This window comes from Hemitrygon akajei, chromosome 1, assembly GCF_048418815.1.
Source record: "Hemitrygon akajei chromosome 1, sHemAka1.3, whole genome shotgun sequence".
NCBI lineage: Eukaryota > Metazoa > Chordata > Chondrichthyes > Myliobatiformes > Dasyatidae > Hemitrygon > Hemitrygon akajei.
In genome coordinates this window covers 102123113-102145281 of record NC_133124.1, presented here as the reverse complement: position 1 = coordinate 102145281, position 22169 = coordinate 102123113, and the positions used below count along the sequence as shown (strand labels likewise).

General features: G+C 39.3%; 1 protein-coding gene across 1 annotated transcript in view; it reads left to right on the top strand.

Moving 5' to 3' along the window:
* The first annotated feature begins 2042 nt into the window (after nucleotides 1-2042).
* LOC140739751 (uncharacterized) overlaps nucleotides 2043-22169 on the top strand; it is a 46822-nt gene continuing 26695 nt past the window's right edge. The window contains exons 1-6 of the mRNA XM_073068653.1: nucleotides 2043-2155; nucleotides 2270-2309; nucleotides 9600-9732; nucleotides 10614-10713; nucleotides 11641-11690; nucleotides 18821-18929. Of these exons, the coding sequence (XP_072924754.1) occupies nucleotides 2123-2155; nucleotides 2270-2309; nucleotides 9600-9732; nucleotides 10614-10713; nucleotides 11641-11690; nucleotides 18821-18929 (465 nt within the window). The 5' untranslated portion in view covers nucleotides 2043-2122. The remainder of the gene's footprint in view (nucleotides 2156-2269; nucleotides 2310-9599; nucleotides 9733-10613; nucleotides 10714-11640; nucleotides 11691-18820; nucleotides 18930-22169) is intronic.

The window sequence follows — 22169 nt, the reverse complement described above, 5'->3', positions numbered from 1 at the left end:
AACCTAAGTCTACTATCTACCCGTTGAAGCTTAGTGAGATGTTCGAGTTTTTTTTAAAAATTGCAATGAGACAGTCCAGTTGAAAGAAAGTGCAGCTTTTTTTCTTTGGACAAACATGGTTTCTTTGCAAAAGAGAAGATGTTCAAGCTTTTTAAAAAGGCAGGAAAATGGCAGAATTAATGAGCTCATAAACAGTGACTACCAGGTGATAATAATCATTAAAAAAGAGTAGAAATGGCTGGCTACCTTCGAAAGATTTACATGTTTGATTTCATGACAAGTAACTAGATTTTGTACACTGAGCAAATTGAGTAGTATTTTGAAGCAAATCAATTAGCCAACTAGAAGCAAGTGTTAATTTTGTTGAGTGCATTGGATTTAAAGGCATACAGTTTGCTTTGAAGTTTACCTGCTCCAACCAAGCCAACTGAAATGAGCACTATATCATGAAATGAGCTGATATTGTGAAATTAATGCAGGAACATTTAGAACCAAAACCATTGCTGATTGCAGAATGCTTTAGGTTTCATAAGCAGAATCATAAGGAAGGGGAGTCCATTTCAGCGTACATGGCTGAATTGATGAAATTGTCTGAACATTGTCAGTTCAATGATGCACTAATTAAGAAAGGTACTGGAAGATGCCACCACTGTCCCATGCTGTACACCATGAACCATTGCCCAATAGAGGGCAAATAGGTGTTGGTGCCAACCTATGTGCCTCTGGTTGGAAAGCAAATTTAACCAAGGAAGCACCATGCTGCTCAGAGGATGTCTGAAAGTAATGAAAGCACAGGTCCGACTACAACAGTTTTTATAGGTAATGTATCTGAGGAAGCCCCTGATATGTTAATCAGGCAATTCTTTGTGGAATGTGGCTTGGGTTTAAGCTGGAAGAGAGTTCAATGAGCTTCAGGAAAGTTGCTAGCATTTGACTTCTGTGAGCGTAAAGAACCAGAATCTACTTTGCACGCAATCAAACGGGAGACAAAAACTTGCTTGTAAAAGTAGATGAAAAGACCAAACACCAGCTAGATGAATGGAAAGCAATAAGGAAAGGAGTCAATGTAGATACAAAACCAGAGGATGTTGTGATGCAGAAATCAAAAGGAGAGAAGAGATAGCGAGAAAGAAGGGTGTGAAATAGAGAAGGAACGTGAGGAAGAAAAAGAAAGGGATCAAAGTAGATCCGGAGAGAAAAGCTGAGAAAATCTTTAGAAAGGGATCCACTTCCTGCAGTCTCAAAGTCAACTCCTACAACCGCAAACTGCAGGAGCCCCAGAAACTGAGATTGTTCGACAGCCACAAGTCTCACTGCCAAGCAGAGCTGTGTGCGTTCTACATTGAGTTGAAGTTTATAGCTAAGCAGGGAGGAGTGTTTTCACGTGATAAGTGCGTGCATTGGTTAGAGTAAAAACTAAACAAAATTCGCATTCTGGATGCTCCATGTTTTCCTTTCAATTAGTTTTTATATTTTGGCATTACAAAATGTAACAAAGACCAAGAGCTGGACTTGGTTGTCAGAGGCTATTTGAGATGCACGCCATTGGGAGCATTTAATCAGTTGTGGGAGCTTATCCCCACTAGCTCCCCCAGCTATGACACTGGTTCTCATTTCATCTGGGCTTATGTATGGCAAAAAAAATTTAAATATATTATGAAACACATATTTTGACTCAAAGAATTAATTGGTTGTGTTATATTCATCAATCTCCCCCATTCTCAAAACACACTATTGTTAATAATTAAGTCACTTTTTATACATTTATTTCATTTACATGAAGATGTAAAATTAATTCAAGGTTACAATGAAGAGATACAGCTTAAATTTTATTTATATTATGTTTATATTAGTTTCATTATTTCATATTGTTTGATGTTAAGCAAATTCTAAATAAATGGCAAAAAAGTAAAAATCATAAGGAATAATTTAAAAAAAACTTAATTTTGCAAACTCTGACCACTGTTCCAGGTGGTGAAAGGTCAAATAGTGAGGTGGGTGAAATGAGAACATGCGCACTGCGGCCAGTCGGCATTGTTGAAGTTATAAGGGGGAGACTAGGATAACCGTTTGCTTTCGGTTGAAAATCGAATTAACGTCTTTACAATCCGTTAGGCAGATAATGAACGGGGCTGTAGCTCTGACTCCAGCAGAGGTGAGGCCTTAGAAATGGCAAGAAAAAAATCTTATGCATTATTTCACCCCTCTCGGCTATTTTCGAACTTTTGCCCCGCATTTTATATCTTGCTTGTTTGTATTTGCCCGGCAGGGAGAGAGTTTACCTTACGATTCCGCTTCCTGCTCGACGGGTGAGTAGAGTTGTTTTTTGGAGCCTAGGACTCGCCGAGTGACAACACGCGGTGTTTAAGTGTTGCCTCCTGGTACATTGAGGGGAACTAGGTGCCCGACTCCCACCTTCTCCCAGCCCTATGCCCCATAACGGGACATCAGTACTTATTGAAACCGGCTGACAAGTGCACGCTGTCTCACACGTTCACGCTCCCGCAGGTTGTCCAGTCACGCTGACTTTATCCCTATCTTTCTCAGATATTTGTTCCGTGATTGACGGCAGTGCACGGTTCATTCTTTTCATTCATCGCGACATTAATACATCGCCAAGTGAAAGAGTAAAAGACAATGATGTTGCTGATCTCAAAGATATATGAACACTGAATCACAAAATATTAGGACGAAAGAATAGGGGAAATGGGCGAAATGATTGAGACCGTGCAGGAATTTGGAAGAGGGTGAGAAGTTTAAAAATTGAGTTATAGTTTTAGTGTTTTGGGGTTTCAATAAATCTTAAAGGGATAAGGATTTATTTTAAATGATTGCAATAACTTAAAGCTGTGGACTTTTAGGCATTAGAGAAGGAAAGACAGGAATGGGCCATGAATGCTGGTCTTGCAATTATGGGAAATGAATTAAAACAAAATGATAGTAGTTTCTTGAGAGCAGTGTAAATTCATGAAATAGTAAACTATTGTTAGATGTTCCAAAGTCTTCAGGACAGTTCACAGCTTCAGCGGTAAATGAATACACAGGGATAGAAAAATATATCAATAATTTTCTTTGAGGGAATAGCAGAGATAATTTTTCTTTTAAAGATAAACCAATTAGGAAGCCATGCATCAGTGAAATGAGTTTGCATACAGTTTGAGGTCTGCTCAAGACTAATCTATTGAACTAAAATTTGCTAATGATGCAGATAGGTATTAAGAAAAAGCAACTAAGGTTGACATTGATATTTTGTTTTATAAATCAGTAAAATGGGGTACAGGAATGAATGCAGATGGATTTTTGAGATTGAATGGATGACTTGCAGTTGGTTAAGGTCTTCTGTTACGGGATATCTAAGTCCGCATAAAACCTTAAGGATTATAACAACTACAAAACAACAAAAACTGAGCAGAAAAGGGCTTAAAGAAGCCAATCAAAATACTATTCTGAACTAATTAGGATATTTTTTAAAATGGGAAATGCTATCAAGTAATTATATTGTGAAACATGCTGAGAGCTTCACTGTTGCAGAGGGTTGAGCACAATCAGAAATTGGATTGAATTGTGAATTAGTTTGCGGGTCACAGTATGATTGATGTTTTGTTGTGAAGCAAATGAATAAGACAGATATTGGATTCTCAGAGGAAGTAAAATTACAACTAAAAGCTCAAAACTGCAATCTTGTTACAGTATAGAGCAGGGGTGGCCAATCTTTTACATTCTTTGCGTCAATTTTTTCACGCACGAGTTCAGATGCGCCATACAACTCTTGTACCCCCATTCAATTCTTGTAAAAATATGTTAGTATAGACATCATTTGCATTTTTACATGATCTATTGATTTACTATAAAAACAAGATAAACATTTACCTTAATGAGACTTTTAACAAATATATTTTGTCTTCTTTTGATTTCTTCCTTTTTCTTAATCATATTCTTTCCGTAACCCAGACCCAAGCACTAGCTTCAGTTTTCCTTCTATTTCAGTCTGATGTTGTGTTTTATAGTGTCTATTAAGATTATGTCTTCTATTATGTGAGAAAATGTTTTCACAAACAATGCACAACAGTTTTCCTGACATACCCGCTATAAATAAGAACTAATTTTCCCACTGTTCATTGAATTCACACTTACTATCACTTTCTGCTTTTCTTTTGCACTGTGATGGGTAACTGAATGTAAAAACAAGGCTTAATTTTTGATAAAGTACAAAACTTCGAATGTTCGCAAAGGACGAACAAAGCACAACTCCGTAGCGCACGAGTGTCAATTGTAAACTGACTGGCAAAAACCTGCGACGCACCGCTGGTGCAGACGCCCGGCGACTCAGGATCAAACAAGTATCAAACGTGTATTGAACAGTTATGGATCGACTGCAGAACAAAAGTCCTTCTTTCCTAGTTTGACTCATTGAACATTTTTTTAAATTGAAAACAGATTAATGTGAAAGAAGATAACATTCGCCAAAAGATGTGCACGAAATAATAAAATCACTAAAAATAATTGCTAAGTTTTAGATTTATTCTCAGTAAAACCCATTTCTAGCTCTAAGCTACTTGAATTCCTGTTATAGATTTTTTTTCTACAAATCGGTTTTTGGTTAATACTTTTTGCATGAGTAGGCTTTCTTGTTATTATCACTAGGGTGCAATGCGCCTCTTTTGGCACATGCACCATAGGTTGGCTGTCCCTGGTATAGAGCAATGATGTCCTGGTGAAATACATAAACTGGTTAATGCAAGAAACCTGGGAGATAATAAAAAATGCATGTTACTTTTCAAAAAAAATTATGCTAAAAATCAACTCAGATGTCAATGGAAGAGTGTTAAAACCAAGTGTTGTAATAGTATGGAATGCTGTGTTTCTTGCAGGAATTGATTCAGAATGAAACTATGGAATAAAGATAACCATTCAGTTTAGATTTATGAAAGATTGCTTCTTGACTGCAAAGCAAGAAGAGTATAAGAGTCTGAAAATCGTTATATTTATGCATTCAACATAACTTGATGGTCATAATATTGGGGTAACAAATACAAAACTTTACTTTCCAATAATAGTCAAAGTCATTATCAGAAGAAGAATATATTAACGCTAAGAGTTGATAGTGAAAGAAAATGTCAAAAAATAGGAAATTTGTTCAGCTGCATTTCAGTAAAAAAACTAGAACATTTTAAATTTTGAAAAAATCCTAACACAGAGCTCTCCAAGTACAAGTTCAGAGAAATGTTTTATGTGAATTAACAAATCTGAATGTGCAGATTAATTGTTGCCTTTGGTATATTAGATTACCTCAATGTGTTGAGCCGAAGACTCAATTATGCCATTCAGTCTAACACTTAAGTAATATAGAGGAAAATTAAGCTTTCAGTATCTCATGTCCATATATTAAAATGTGACTATGTGTTCAGTATTTTGCTGCATTTCCATGGCTAAATTTCAGTGTAATGGCAATGGTGCTGGTGTGCTTCCTAACTGTTTTACAACCAACACTGCTGAATAGATTATTTGTTCAGCATTTGACGGCTGTATATGCTGACTGAATTTTTGCTATTTTATGAAAATGTTTCAGAAATAGGAAATTGCATATGTAACATCTTTGGGTATCCGATCAGGAAAAAATCCAAAAGAATGCAGTAATCAGAACGTTATTTGTAACGATTTGTAGAGTAATGATATGATGCTATAATTTCAACAATTGGAAGTACGTTTTTAATTGAAGCTTGGAAATTTTGTAGCTGGTATTGTTGATGGGTCAAGAAGGTTAAAGGTATATAGGATGCATGGTAAGTTAGGTAATTGAATCCAAAACTGGCTTGGGGAAAGGAAGCAAAGGTAGCAACGGATGAATGTTTGGAGTATAAGAGTAATTAGTGACATTCTGCTGGGATCTTTGTTATTTGTGAAATGCATTAATGTTTAAAATCTAGGTGTATGATTTAATAAGTTTGAATAACACAAAACTTAATGCTGGAGATAGCAAGGAAGGTTATTTAAGGCTACACCAGGATGTAGATAAAATGGATAGTTAGGTGGTGCATGAGCAGATTAGTAATGGAAAAATCCTGCAGCCAGCATCTGTTGGGGGGGGGGGGGGGAGAAGAGGTGGTGTGAGGGGAATGGATAGTCAACATTTTGGGTGGAGTCTCAACCAAAATGTTAACTGTCCATTTTGCCCCCACTATGCTACTTAACATGCTGAATTCCTCTGGTATCTTGTTGCTCCAGATTGCAGCTTCTGCAATCTCTTACTCCAGAAAGAGCCAAGGTACTGTTGTGACTGTGATTAAACCATGATAGATGGAATAGGTCTTTATTCAGGATAACAAGCAGGCATTCCAGAGGGAACCTTGTATATCATCTTCTGGGAGAAACACAGTAAAATCTCCCTGAATTGAACTTTAATGTAGGGTGGATTCTGGTTAATTAGGACACATTGAGAGCAATACATTTTAGGCCAATTAAGCAGCTGTCCAAATTAACCGAAGTTTTATGGGAATAGTAAAGAGGTATTTTTAAAAAAAAGAGTAAAATACTGCTCAACTGATAATTTATGTATTTAAATGAAATATAGAACAAATTAGAACACCACCATTCATCTACAATACTATAAAACTATCGGCTCCTAAGAGGTTGTCAATGGAGGAATTTGTATGTTGTGTTCTTCTGATTACGGTGAATGTAGGCACCTGTTGCAGATACTGGACTGCCTTAGATGATTGCATCTTCCAAATATTAATTTTCATTGTAACATTCCAGATGATGGTCAGTATTTTCAAATTTGTAATTTTTAACTTGTTGAAGTAATGAAATTATTTCATTTTCGTTGTCAGCCGTTTCTGGCCTCTCAAAGCCTGAATGTTTGAAACGTAGTGAGCAAAACAGTTCTCAGGTGTGTTACCTGCGTATTTCTCGCCAACAATCAGTGACAAAAATCACTGCTTTTTGAACACACACATACGCAAATGACACTATTTAAAAACTGTTTGCTCTAAACATGGTGTAGTGTCTAATGACCACACAAGTTCACGCGACTGAAACTGGTTAGAATATGTTTGGCAAATGTTTCCTGCTCCAGTTAAGCGGCATAGTGTCCCAAATAAACTAAGGGAATCCTAGCTATTTTCTCAATTTAGCTTTTGTTCTTTAAGAGTTGCTCCCAAATGAGTAGCTGCCCCAATTAACTGATGGCCCAATTAACATTCATCCACTGTACTCTGAAGGCTATTTTGAGTCTGACAAATGGTACTAAAGGGGTAGGGTTGGCTTTACTCATCAGGAAAACTGCCACTGCAGTGGTCAAGCTGGGTTTGAATAACTTGGGCAATATGGCTGAATTAATAAGGGATTACTGACTGCATTAATTGGACTATATTATAGACCTCCCAATCGTCAGTGGAAATTAGAGGAACAAATTTGTGGGGAGACAGCAGACAATTGCAAGCAATGTTGTGATAATAGATGATTTAAACCTCCCACAGACTGTAGTGGTGGCCAAGTCCATATGCATACTTAAGGCAGAAATTGATCATTTCCTTATCGGTCAGGGCATCAGATGAAATGGCGAGAAGACTGGTGGAAAGGTTTGAGTGGGATCCAGGATCAGCCATGATGGAATGGCAGAGCAGACTCGATAGGCTGAATGGCCTAATTCTGCTCCTATGTCTCCATCAGAACAGGTGCACCACAAGGCTGTGTGCTTGGCTCCCTGCTCAACTTGCTTTACACTTGTGACTGTGGCTAAGCACAACTCCAATGCCATATGCAAGTTTGCTGATGGCATCACTGTCATAGGTCAAACCAAAGGTGGTGATGAAACAGCTTATAGGAGGCAGATTGAAAATTTGCCTGAGTGGTGCCACAACAACAACTTCCTGCTCAATGTCAGCAGACCCAGGAGCAGATTATTGACTTCAGGTGAGCCAGTCCCAGTCCTTGTTGGAGGTTCAGAGGTGGAGAGCATCAGCAACTTTAAATTCCTCAGTGTTTGGGCCCAGCATGTAAGTGAAATTATGAAAAAAGCACAGTAATGTCTCTACTTCCTTAGGACTTTGTCAAGATTTGATATGACATCTAAGACTTTAACAAAGTTGTATAGATGTGTGGTAGAAAGTATATTGGTGGGCTACATCACAACCTAGTATGGAGACACTAATGCCGTTGAATGGAAAATCCTACAAAAAGTAGTTGACATGGCACAGTCCATCAGTGGAAAGCTCTCCCCATCATTGAGCACTTCCACATGAAGTGTTCCTGTGGGAAATCAGCATCCATCATCGGGCTCCCACCACACAGGCCGTGCTCTCTTCTTGCTGCTGCCATCAGGAGGAAGGTTCAGAGCCTCGGGACCCACACCACCAGGTTCAAGAACAGTTGCTACCCTTCAACTGTAACCACCAGGCTCTTGAACCACTCAACTTTGCTTGCTCTGTCACTGAAATGTACTCACAACCTATAGACTCACTATCAAGGACTCTTGGTTTCAATTTCTCAATATTTATTTATTATTATTATTTTCCTTTTGTATGTGCTGTTTGTTGTATTTAGTGCACTAGTTAACTGCCCAAGTTGGTGCACTCTTTCGTTGATTCCATTATGATTATTCTAGTGTGCCCACAAGAAAATTAATGTCAAGATTGTATATGGTGGCATGTATGTACTTTGCTAATAAATTTACTTTGAACTTGTGTACATCGAAACATATGGTGAAATGCTTTGCCTTGCATCAATAACCATCACATTCCAAAGATAGTGCTGGGGGCACTATCATGATACTTCCGCTGGCAAAGTAGCATGCCCACAACTCACTAACCTTAGCCAGTACTGTACATCTTTGGAATGTTGGAGGAAACTACACCTGGAGGAAATCAATGTGGACACAAGAACTACAAATTCCCTACAGGCAGTGGTGGGACTCGAACCCCGATTGTTGGTGCTGTAAAGCAATTGTGTTGACTGCTACATTACCATACCACGCCTGTCTTTCTGTGCTGCCCTAATCCTCCTCTACCAGATAAATTGTGTGCTGTGGAAGTTGACTAAGCATTCTGTTCACTATTCTCCATATATTCGTAGAAAAGTCTCTTTTCTTGAAATTAAGTTTGATCACAGTTTCCTCAGCATAAGCAGCATTTGCATCTTTTGATGGATGTTCATCTCATCAGGAGTCTTCTCATGACCACCTTCATGATTCATTTGCTCAGCTGCAGTCACTTTGTTACCACACCTGTGTCCCTGTGAGGCTGCCTCTGTCTGCTATGCCCAGCTGTGCAAGAGCATGGATGCATTGCGGCCAGGAGATGGGTGTGTATACCCTGCGTGCTATAATTTCCTTTCTAATTCTGTTGCATCATACCATCCATCCACCTCGCTATGACCTGCATTTTCCTGATTGTTTCATTCGGCTTGGTCTTGTTTGATTTTAACATTTATATGGACTTGGACAAATATCCTAATGCTAACCTTTTGGTAGTAGCATTGGAATAGATTTGATTTTCGCAATATGGTAACAGTGAAGTCAATTTTGAAATGATTGCAGAGTTTCCTACCTTTCAACTGTAATAGTTTAATTTGACAAATATATTTATTTATACCTAAAACAGGCTTGAAAGGTGCAATGTCAACAAATAAGGATAAAGACAAAGCGCTTAATAAAACAGACAATGAGGAAGAGAAAAGTATAACTTTTAAAAACATTCCACCAGCCCTGAACAATGCTGAGAAAGAATTGAGCAGGTAATAATCGAATGAGATTTGTAACAGTAATGTTCTCTTACAGTCTGTTGTCCTGTTTTTTGCCTTCACCACCTTTCTTCCCCAATAGCATTGAATGTGTTGTGGTGAACTAGATATACCTGTCTGACTGCTCCTGTGGCTCCTCCCAAGACCCTGCTGACTACCCCTGTGGCTCCTCCCACAGACCCCTGTATAAAGGCGACTGTGGCCTGCTGCTCTCCCTCATTTTCCCCAGGATGTAGTGTTGTCCTTCAGTCAATAAAAGCCGATATCTCACTTCCTAAGTCTCGGCGTGAGTTATTGATGGTGCATCATGTGTATAATCTTAATGCATAGTTTTCTTCCATATTCTCTTTAATTGCATAAACGTGCTTAATTCTAAAGTGGTTCATTGAATGCTTGCTGCATATAATGTTTCTACGTGAAGGCTGGCAGAGCTACATAAGAACACAGTAAGGTACTTAGTCCCTCTGCCTTTTTAAAAAAAAATAATATTCAAATCTCCATCACCCACCCTGTGAGGAAGCAATGAAGAATGTGCAGTAAATTCTGTATTTGTCCATGAATGCTACGTTCCTGACAAAAATACATTAAAATGACATCTGATTTCACCTGTTTTGTGTAACTAATTGCTCAGCTTTTTGCTGTTTTTCTTTCCCAGAACCCAGTCTGTGGTTCCTCATGCTTTTGCAATTAATTCACTAATATTCCACTTTCATAATTGTATATTTGTAATCCTGCCAAAGATACCTAGCACTAGCCTTCTAATCGTTAACTTTGTACATGCATATACTGTGGCAGCATTTGCTTTAGAAGATTAATTCATGATTTGCATTATCCTTTCTAACATTCCTTCTTTCTTTAAAAAATATTGTTTGCAGGAAACGGAAGAATAGCATGGTAGAAAATAGCCTGAACAGAATGCACAAGGAAGACATTCCAAAGAAGCAGATAAACAAAGAAATAAAAATTGATCAAAGCGTAAGTTCCTCTAAATATTATGCCTATGGTCCTTACTTTATCAGGGTTGCTTTTTTTTTGCACTTGGCATTTAGCTCCCATAACCCAGTGATGGAGAGTATTGGCCTTTCCTGATTCTAGGTGAGCATTCCTATTTCTATTTGAATGCCAAAGTAATTTATAAAATGCTTCAATGGCTGGGATTAGTCAATTTAGCATACTCTATAGATCAAAACTTGGTCTAGAAATCCAATCTTAAAAGTTTGTTCAATATTCTAAGATCGAAAATTTACTTTATCCTGAGATAAACACGATTACTATCATTTGCTGATTGGTTGTCATCTTTTTTGAATTCAAGAAGTCATTCTGATATGAGTCATTATGCTGCTGTTGATGTTAATTTTGCATCAGGCATGCATGTGGCATCATTCTTCATGCCTCAACATTGAGTAATGAAGAATGTTGGTATAGTCACAGTACATTATTCAATACAGTTGCATTAAACCCCCCTTTTAAGCAAGTTACCTACTATTGATCCTTGGGGCCTTCCCGAACCACAATTCTTATAAGACCCAGGCTGCTATTCTCAACCTCCAATTACTCAACATTTTTGTAGTCATGTGCTATGATCAAAGAGCTCCTGGCACCTTGCTGCATTATCTACCTGTGTACGTGTTTACAAATACTTTGGTCGGGGATGATACGGTTTTGTTCTATGCAATTTGGTTTATTTACTCAAGAATTTCTGGAAAAGATGGGTTTTGGAAGCAGGAACTCTGGTAGATCAAGATGAGGAAGTGATTAAAGAACATCTTTAAGTGCTCAGCTATATGTATTATGTATCATGTTAAGTAAATCAAAAACACAACTTCTGGTCCATATAATCCACTTCCCTGTATTGAATAATGATGTCTCAATCATTGTATAAAATCTTTTTTTTTTTTACAGGAGGTCTATAACAAAACAGAAAAGAAGATTAAAGGAAATATGTTGAAGAGGTAAAGAAAAAAATTCATGTGTAATATTCATGTATTTTCAAGGTTTTTGTTGTACATTATGCCTGTTCTGAGACACTCATTCAAATGAATCAACCCTTGCTCAATTTTCAAAAATAGTTAAAATATTTGTCTATTGTTAGTTAGGTGCCAAACATAGAATCCCTTTCTATCACTAGTTGTGAAAGAACATTCTGCCTTTGTTATTACGGATAAATACGCTTAGCCTTTTTTCTTTAATGTCTTGCATTTGTGCTACTAACTTCACTGATCAGTTAATTGAAAATGTATTTTCCTTAACTATTCAAAATTCTTCATAATTCTTTTTAATTCATCTTTTCTTCGAACAAGTTTCTGACCTCTCTTCTCTTTCTGCCCAAAAATATGATCTTAGTATTGTCCTAGTAAATTTTTACAATATTCTTCCAACGCGTGCATGTGCACTCAAGGGCTACTTTGTCAGGTGCGCCTATACACCTGCTTGTTAATGCAAATATCTAATCAGTCAATCATGTGGCAGCCAGTCAGTGCATAAAAGCGTACAAACATGGTTAAGTTCAGTTGTTGTTCAGACTAAATAACAAAATGGGAGAGAAATGTGATCTAAGTGACTTGGATTGTGGAGTGATGGTGCCAAATAGGTGGTTTGAGTATCTCGGAAACTGCTGATCTCCTGAGATTTTCATATAGAACAGTCTCCAGTTTATAGAGAATGGTGCGAAAAGAAATATCCAGTGGGCAGCGATTTTGTAAGCAAAAGCAACTTGTCAATGAGAGAGGTCAGCAGAGAATGGCCAAACTGGTTCAAACTGACAGGAAAGTGACAGAAACTCATATAACAATGTGTTACATCAGTGGTGTGCAGAAGACCACCTCAAACACACGTCACAGGTTGACATGGATGGGTTACAGCAGTAGAAGATCACATTAGTTCCATTCCTATCGTAATAAAGTGGTCTGTCACTGAGTGTATGCCAACTATAGACTAATCAGTAATTTGCATTGAATTGCCTTATAACAGTGTTTTGCATTTGTTACTCCAGAAATCTTGGGTTTTTTTTTAAAGAAACTTTATCTTTTCTTCACCTTTTGTAGGGCAGAAAAGTGATCTCTGTAAAACCTGAAAAATTTGTTTCTCCAGCCCTCTTATTATTTTGGATGTTTTCTTACTCTTGTTCATTTATAAAAGGTGTATTAGCTGTCCAGCTGTAAATCGCCATGGCTCATCAGACTAAACCTCTGGTCAACTTTACACATTTCATCAGTCTTTAGCACAACAGAATCGTGAGTGAGTCGTTTCTGTATAAATTGAAAAATTGTAATACTTGGTCCTCACAGGTGACTGATAAGGAAAACATTGGAGACATTCCTTGGTCATGTCTTTCTTCAGAATGGGGAAGTATCTAGTAGTGAATACATACTCATCCTAGATATGGCCAGCAACAAGCTATTACCAAGAGTTTTCTCAGCAATCCCATGAGAGGAAGAGCATAACCACATAGAAAATTTACCTAGTAGCCTACCATACCCTCTTCTGAAGGCATCCTATTCTTTTCACCTCCCCACACCCAAGCTTTGTGATGAGATCAGAGTTTAACCCATATTCTTTTTTTGGCCATGGACTATTAAAGCAGGAAAGTTGTATTTCAATTAATCAATGCGCTTGAGACCATCTCTAGGGTACTGCAAAATATTTTGGTCCTAAGAGGTTGTCTAACCACTTAGATGGTTGTTTTTCCATCATTATGGCCAAATCAGCATTTTTCTACTTGTGGTCTACCCTTTTGCTAGTGTTATGAACCCCGTAACTGGATATCTTACCAGCAAAGATAGGAGTATCCGTTGAAGTCTGATGATACTATTTTTAACAGTATTTATTAGTAAAAATACACAAAAATATCAGTACAAATATACAGATAATATACGTCATCAATACTAAACCTAAAAGTGCGGGTATAATAATAATTAATAAGAAATAAGCTCTATCGTTGTCTAGGGGATAATGAATTGTCCAATGGAAATATAAAGTTCAGTTCAGTTCATGAGGCTGCAGTAGTTGTGGGTCGCGGTGTTGCAATTGTTGGAGAGAGAGAGAGAAAGCAGTAACAACTATTAACTTGACGACTTTCCTTTTTACGATCTTGATCCGTCGATGCGTTGTTGTTGTGGCCATTCACATATGACCCCTCCGTCCTTTAGCCAGACCGTTCTGTGGAGGACTCATCACCCAGGCAAGGGTGGACACACACACAAGCCCCCACCGGTCTTGTAGCATCTCTCCTGGTGCGTCTGAGGGGTGTTTCCCCAGACCCTACTTTTATCCCCACTCACGGGGGTCTCAGGTGTCAATCAGGTTGGAATGATGCAATCCCTCAACCAGACCACTCTGGTTGCCCCCTGAGGGGTTTCAATGAATAGAACAGTACTCAATACACAATTCCTTCTCCAAGAGACAATAGCAGTAATCAGTGGTTACGTTCCGCTTTTGTTAGGAGGAGACATTCCACTTTTGTGTATCCCTGCGTTGTCAATAACAACTGCCTTTACTGTTATCCTGTGTCTCTCTCATCTCCCTTGATAACAGCATCGGAATAGTAGCGATTTGCGATTCTCCAAAAAGGGGGGGGGGCATTGGCAATTCTGTACCTTTCTGCCCATCAGAGTTGCTCCTCATTTGTAACACCCCCATTCTTCTAAGAATTTTCACCACGGGAAAATTAGCTAATACAGAGTCTTCCAGAATTTCAGAATCTAACACAATACAAAAGAGTTTTTTCACTACAGAGTAATACAGTTATACATTCAATTTAGCATCTAGATAAACAGTCAGCGAGCACATGATCACTTCCTTTAATATCTTGTACCCTAATAAATTCCTGTAGCATCAGACTCCAATTTAATAACCACTTATTTTTTTATTCCTTTTCTTCAGTAAAAACAAAACTAAAGGGTTGTGATCTTAAGTATATAATACAAAATGTGAACCAGTACATGTGTGATTATTCTGTAGTACATTACAATAATTTATGCAAATACTAATCTTTATTTTACTTTTAAACTTAACAGTCAATCTTCCATGGTGTTGTCTTTATTATTTACATGCTTTGTCGAAATCCCTTAAAACCAGATCCTGTTATTTAAAGTGGCATTTTTTAACCTTCGCCTCTTTTCCACTTAACTCTCACGTGGTTAGCTTGCTCACCAGTGTGGAATAGGCTTTCGCATACTCCTTTCATAGGAGTTATTTTTATCAACAATGTTTTCCAAACTTAGCCCATCTTCTGAACTTCCACAGGATTCTTTATTTTTAAGCAAGTCGTTAGTTTTATCTTCAGGACCCTTCATTCTATTAGTTTTCAGGTTAACATCTGCAAGTGATCCCTCTTTGTCCAAACAACATTTCAAATTCTGCCTCTTCACAGCACACCCTTGAATAACATTAGCGAGTGGGGTACCTTTACATTCCAAATCAAACTGTAATTGATTCGCAGGCACCTTGTTATCAAGCCATTGTTCCTTCAGCCTGGTTACTGCTTCTGAAACCAATCCAGACTTTAAATTTTCTTTATTCAATTTTGGAACTACACTTTTCCCTTCTCCTTCAATAATAATATCCATATCACCACCTTTCATCTCCTCACTAACTTTTAACACATCTTCTAACACAACCAACTGGGAATTCTCACTTCCCACTAGTACCAAGGTTAACCCTTTCTTCACTGAACCAAGTCCATCTGACCCAAAAGGACTGCATTCCTTTTCAACTAAATCAGATACCTCAGACTTTTCCTGAGTTTCATTACTAGGTTCAGTACCATGTGCATCCACATCTTGAACACACTAAGACGGGACATCTGCCTCTTCCAGGCTTTCAATACCCGTCCCCTTTTCAAATTCTAAGTTCCCCTGATCCTCCCAGTTACTCTCTGGGCAACTCCCTTCCAGAGTAAACACAACCCTGCGGGTTAAAACAACCTCATCTGCCAATCCAGCAGACTCCATCAAGATAATGGCATCCTTTTCATCTAGGACTGCCCTTACTTCATTATCGGAAACACATTTAAAATTTTCAACTTCTTCAAGCAGTTCTGTCAAGCCAGACAGATCATCCATGTCCAACCCTGGACCTTCTACAGCCTTATCTGTTTCTCATTTTTACTCCATGCTTCTATAAATTTCCTCCTGGCTAAGGGTAGGTCTACCTCCTCTCCTTTACTCTCTTTCACCTCCCTATTCTCCGTTTTGCCACCCTCTAACCCCTCTTGGTACAGGGTCAGTAAAAACGTCTCAGCCAAATCGATACTGGACTGATTTAAATTGGTCTCTTTCTCAGCTGCCTTTCTCGACATGCTGCGAGTGATCGCGCATGCGGGATAGATCTTGGAACCTAGGGGCGGGTCCTCAACACTTACAGGCTTGCTCGTCAGCTTCATTGCTGACCAAACCTCACCACCTGCTAAATCGTTACCAAGAAGGACGTCCACGCCTTCTCTCGGGAATTCTGATCGCACCCCTATTTCAACTGGTCCAGATACCAGATCACAATTTATAATGATCCTATGCAAAGGCACAGCTTCTATATCTTTTCCTATGCCTCTCAAAGCTACCTCTCCAGTCTCAGGACCAAAATCTAGTACCTTACTGAGAATCAATGACTGCTCAGCTTCAGTATCCCTCCAGATCCGCACTGGAACTGGTGTTTCTCCCTCTTTCACAGACATGGTCCCTTCTGAAATAAATTTCTCACGCCCCTCTCGTATTTTATCTACCTGGGGCTTTCTCGTCGATTTGCTGATCGACACAATACACCCTGTAGGGACTGCTGCGTTCCCTTTTCCTGTCTCCTTTTCAGCTGCTTCCAGCTATTTTAACCTAATTTCATGCTCCCTCTTCGCCTCTAACTCCTTTAGCTGGAGCTCATACTCCCTTTTCCTCTGTTCCGTGTCCAGCCTCAATTTTTCCAACTCTAACTGAACCGTCCCACTAGCTGGTACCTTTTCAGGGGTAGGTTCCACTACCTCAGCTGAAAACACCTCCTTATTAACATAATACTGAGCTATGGCCCTCTGTATCTCCCACTTTTTCATTGACGACTTCACCTCTGTGAGTTTTAATCTTTTTGCAATATTTACCAAGTCCGACTTTGTGGCATCCTCTAGCGCCTCTGGAGTTGGGTTTTTTGTAAATTCGTCTACGTCCATCTTTGCTGGTTTCCCGTCTGGTTACCCGCGCAACCAGATCCAAGTCTGGACTTAAAAGCCCGATTCCCTGGCCCTCCAATTTTGTATCAAATCTCGAGACGAGGCCCCAAGTTGTTACGAACCCCGTAACTAGGTATCTTACCAGCAAAGATAGGAGTATCCGTTGAAGTCTGATGATACTATTTTTAACAGTATTTATTAGTAAAAATACACAAAATTAATATCAATGCAAATATACAGACAATATACATCATCGATACTAAACCTAAAAGTGCGGGTATAATAATAATCAATAAGAAATAAGCTCTATCGTTGTCTAGGGGATAATGAATTGTCCGATGGAAATATAAAGTTCAGTTCAGTTCATGCAGGCTGCAGTAGTTGTGGGTCGCGGTGTTGCAATTGTTGGAGAGAGAGAGAGAGAGAGAGAGAGAGAGAGGAAAAGCAGTAACAGCTATTAACTTGCCGACTTTCCTTTTTACGATCTTGATCCGTCGATGCGTTGTTGTTGTGGCCATTCACGTATGACCCCTCCGTCCTTTAGCTAGACCGTTTCATGGAGGACTCGTCACCCAGGCAAGGGTGGACACACACACAAGCCCCCACCGGTCTCGTAGCGTCTCTCCTGGTGCGTCTGAGGGGTGTTTCCCCAGACCCTACTTTTATCCCCACTCACGGGGTCTCAGGTGTCAATCAGGTTGGGATGATACAATCCCTCAACCAGACCACTCTGGTTGCCCCCTGAGGGGTTTCAATGAATAGAACAGTACTCAATACACAATTCCTTCTCCAAGAGACAATAGCAGTAATCAGTGGTTCCGTTCCACTTTTGTGTATCCCTGCGTTGTCAATAACAACTGCCTTTACTGGTATCCTGTATCTCTCTCATCTCCCTTGATAACAGCATCAGAATAGTAGCGATTTGCGATTCTCCAAAAAGAGGGGGGAGCATTGGCGATTCTGTACCCTTCTGCCCATCAGAGTTGCTCCTCATTCATAACACTAGATTGTTGCCTATTCACTAAAGTTATCTATATCTACAGTACTGTGCAAAAGTCTTGGGCACATGGATAGCTAAGGTGCTTTAGACTTTTGCACAGAACTATAGTAATCTTGTGTATTACATACTTTATGTACTGTTACCACAAAAAAAGAAATTTCATGACATATGTGAATGATAAACCTAATTTTGATATGGGTCTCTATTGTGCATTGAATGGGAAGGGGGTCAGGAGAGGGGAGTCATGGTTGGGAAAGGGGGAAGGGAGAGGTGAGCGAGTGGGAAGCACCAGGGAGACATTCTGCAATGATCAATAAACCAATTGTTTGGAATCATATTACCTTACCTGGTGCCTGGGCTGGGTGTCTGCACCCATGCCACTCCCTGCCCCAGCACTCTTCCTCTAACACCTGCCCCACGCTCCTTCCACAGTGCTGCACCCTCACTATTCCCAACAACCTTTGCTCTTGACATATTTACGAACTCACTCTTCACTCCATATCGACAAATACTGTACTGTGCAAAAGTCTTAGGCACCCTTACTATATATATGTGGCTAAGACTTTTGAGCAGTAGTGTCTATCACTTTAGATCCAAATCTCTTAATTGTTTTTAATCACATTTAATTTAGTTTGTGTATAAAGAGTCCTGGAATTTTTAGAAGTCCTTACTAACTATGTTGGTGCATCAGCTACTCTATACATCTAACCGATAAATTGGTTGGGATTTCTAATGAGAGGACATCAATCTGAAATGTTTCTTCATCCACTAATGCTATCTGACCTGTCCAGTATTTCTGTTTAATGTTTTTATTTTTAATTGTTTTCCTTTAAGGTGCAGTTGTCAATTTAAATATTTAAAGTAAAGATACATTTCAGCACACATTTTGTTACTTCTATGACTTTTATTTTTGGACTTTTTATTTTGCACAGATCTTCATGCCAGGAATCCTTTGAAGATATGCTCTTGGATATGGATGAACAGCTCAAAGAACTCTGTGTCAAGAAACAAAAAGATAAGGATAAAAAGCACAAAAAAAGGGTAATGCTAAACAAAATCTGGGGAAGGTTATCTCTCCTTCAAATCTATTCCAGTCAGTGACCATAGATTTTTTTTTGAAGAATTTATTTCCTTCACTCCCATCCCTTAATCTCTTTATTTGGGGATTAATCACCTGTGATGGCTTTCTCTGATGTTCACAAGGAGAAGAGAGTTTATTAATATATGACTCCCAATGTCCCTTATTATTGATATAAATTCATCTGTCAGAGCACCAGCTTTAATTAACTTTTAACCCATTTCCAACATGTACCATATGACAAAACTCTTTGAAATGTCTCCAGCTTTGGACGCATTCATATCCCTAGAAGCAGCTGCTGTTCAGGAGAAGAGATGTTTTTGTGTATTTTACGGCAGGAGAGCAAACCTTATCCAGATTAAGCAATATACGTAAATGTTTGAGTCTTTTTATCACTTTTACATGCTGCACTTTCATCAGATGATGGCCTGAACAGATACTGGGAACCTGGCTTAAGCTGAAATGTAAAACAGAATGAGTGTAGATTGAGCACACCCTGCTCCGATGGTTACCCGTGGCTTTGTTGGTTTCGGCAGACCATCCGCATACTTTGATTTTAATAAACATGGAAAATACTGGTCAATAAAGACAACCCTTGTATATACTACAGTGACTTTATTCCCAGGTTAAAGTGAACATTTTTCTGTTTTCTTAATATGGGACTCAAGACTTGTGAAAATTATGAAGTGATTGCCCTAGTCAAGTGTTCAGGGGAGAATGTTGATAAATGCAAAAGTGAAACAAATTTTCTAGTAAATTATGCTGGTAAGTAAATAATACCAAGTTGTACTCTTAGTTTCCACCATGCAAATGCAAGACACTACAGATGCTGGAATCTGAAATAGCACATAGAATGGAACCTCTCAGCAAGCTAAGCAGCATCTATGGAGGGAAATGGACATCTGCCATTCTGGTTCAAGACCGTTTATCCGGACAAAAACATCAACTGCCCATTTTCCATAGATGGTGCCTGACCTGCGGAGGTTCTCCAGCCCTGGCACCTGATAAACTGCATCACCAGAAGATATGAGAGACGCAATGTGAGAGTGGCCAAAGCATGTGTGGCGTAGACTGCTGGTCTGATTGTTTCCAAACTTAAACAGCCACAGGCAAGGAAGTTTACCAAGAAGCTCAACATCAGCAAGCTGAAATCGGATACTAGTGCAGACCACCTGGTTAAAAGCCTCCAGTCACAGCTTGCCAATGTTCGTCTTGGAGGGGATGTTGAAGAAGATTGTGCTGCTTTCAGAGAGTGTGTTCATTCTGCCTCCTTTAAGGTTCTTGGCCATACAAGGAAGAACCAAGACTGGTCTGATGAGAATGATAAGGAGATAAAAGCTCTCCTACAGGAAAAACACAGGCTGCACAGAACCTATCAGAATGATCCTTCCTGCATCTCTAAAAAGACACCATTTGCCAATACACACAGAATAGTTGAAGCAAAATTCAGAAAGATACAAGACTCTTGGCTCCATAAAAAGGCTATCAAGATTTAGGGCCACGCCAATGAACATGACTTGAAGAGATTCTTTGCCATCAAACACTGTATAGCCCTCAGCCTTCCGGGATCTCACCACCCTCTTCGCTGAGAAGGCCAAGATTCTGGACAGATAAGCAGAGCATTTTGAATCTCTGCTGAACAGACCATCCACCATAAACGAGGAAGCAATTGATTGTCTCAATCAAGTAGATGGAGACAACCATCAACCATGAGATGGACTCTCTTCCCCAAGAAGAGGAAGTCAAGAAAGCAATAGGACAGCTGTTAAGTAGTTGTTAAGTGGCAAGGCTTTTGGAGCAGATGCTATACCAGCAGAGGTCTACAAAACAGGTAGTTCACTCGTTACCAGTAAACTGACAGAGGTCTTCCAGTCCTTCTGGGAGAATGGTCAGATTCTTCAAGAAATGAAAGATGCATCCATTGTACACCTGTACAAGAGTAAGGAAGACCTCCAAGTATGTGACAACCAGGGGCGTCTCTTTATTCGCAGTAAGTAGGAAAATCTAGACAGGTTAAATGCTCATCAGGAATGAGATCATCTCCTGGAAAGTTAGTGTGGCATCAGGAAAGGTGGAGGAACTATGGACATAATCTTTGCTGCAAGAAAAATGCCTGGAGCAGAACAGACATCTCTAGAGTACCTTTGTTGATCTTGCCAAGATCTTTGATACCATGAGCCAAGAGAGACTAGAACATAGAAATTTCCAGCACATTGCAGGCCTTTCGGCCCACAATGTTGTGCCAACCATGTAACCTACTCTAGACACTACCTAGAATTTCCCCTAACGCATTGCCCTCTTTTTCTAAACTCCATGTATCTATCTAACAGGCTCTTAAAAGACCCTATTGTATCTGCTTCCACCACTGCACTGGCAGTGCATTCCATGCACCCACCACTCTCTGTGTGGGAAAAATTTGCCCCTGACATCCCGTCAGTACCTATTTCCAAGCACCTTAAAACTATGCCCCCTCGTGTTAGCCATTTCAGCCCTGGGAAAAAGCCTCTGGCTATCCACATAATCAATGCTCCTCATCTTATACACCTCTATCAGGTCACCTCTCATTCTCCGACATTCCAAGGAGAAAAGGCCAAGTTTACTCAACCTGTTCTCATAAGGTACACCCTCCAATCCAGGCAACATCCTTTTAAATCTCCTCTGCATTCTCTTTATAGTATCCACATATATAGTATCCCTGTAGTGAGGTGACCAGAACTGAACACAGTACTCCAAGTGGGGTCTGACCAAGGTCTTATATAGCTAATCATTACCTAATAAATCATTCCAATCCATATATTTCTATATTCATCCTTCTCCCCCTTTCAGAATCCAAAAGCACATATTGTTCCTCTCTGTGCAGTAAGTTAGCCGTGCAACTTTTGTATCTGCTTCAAACACTTATTATGATCTCCAGTCTTACTTTTCTTTTCATGTACCTGTTTATGTACCACAGTTAGAGCTGCCTTTCAAGCACAACTCTGTTTCCTTAATCACTCCACTTCAGTCTTGGCTACTTGGGTTTCTTCCTCTTTACTCTTCTCTTTAACCAATTTTCTCCCATGAGGACTGCATAACAGCCAAGGACAAGACATACAAGGTAGCAAAAGTGAGTGGGAAGTTTTTAAAATCCAACAAAAGGCAACTTTAAAAAAAAAAAAAGAGCTATAAGAAGGGAAAAGATCAAACCTGAGGGCAGACCAGCC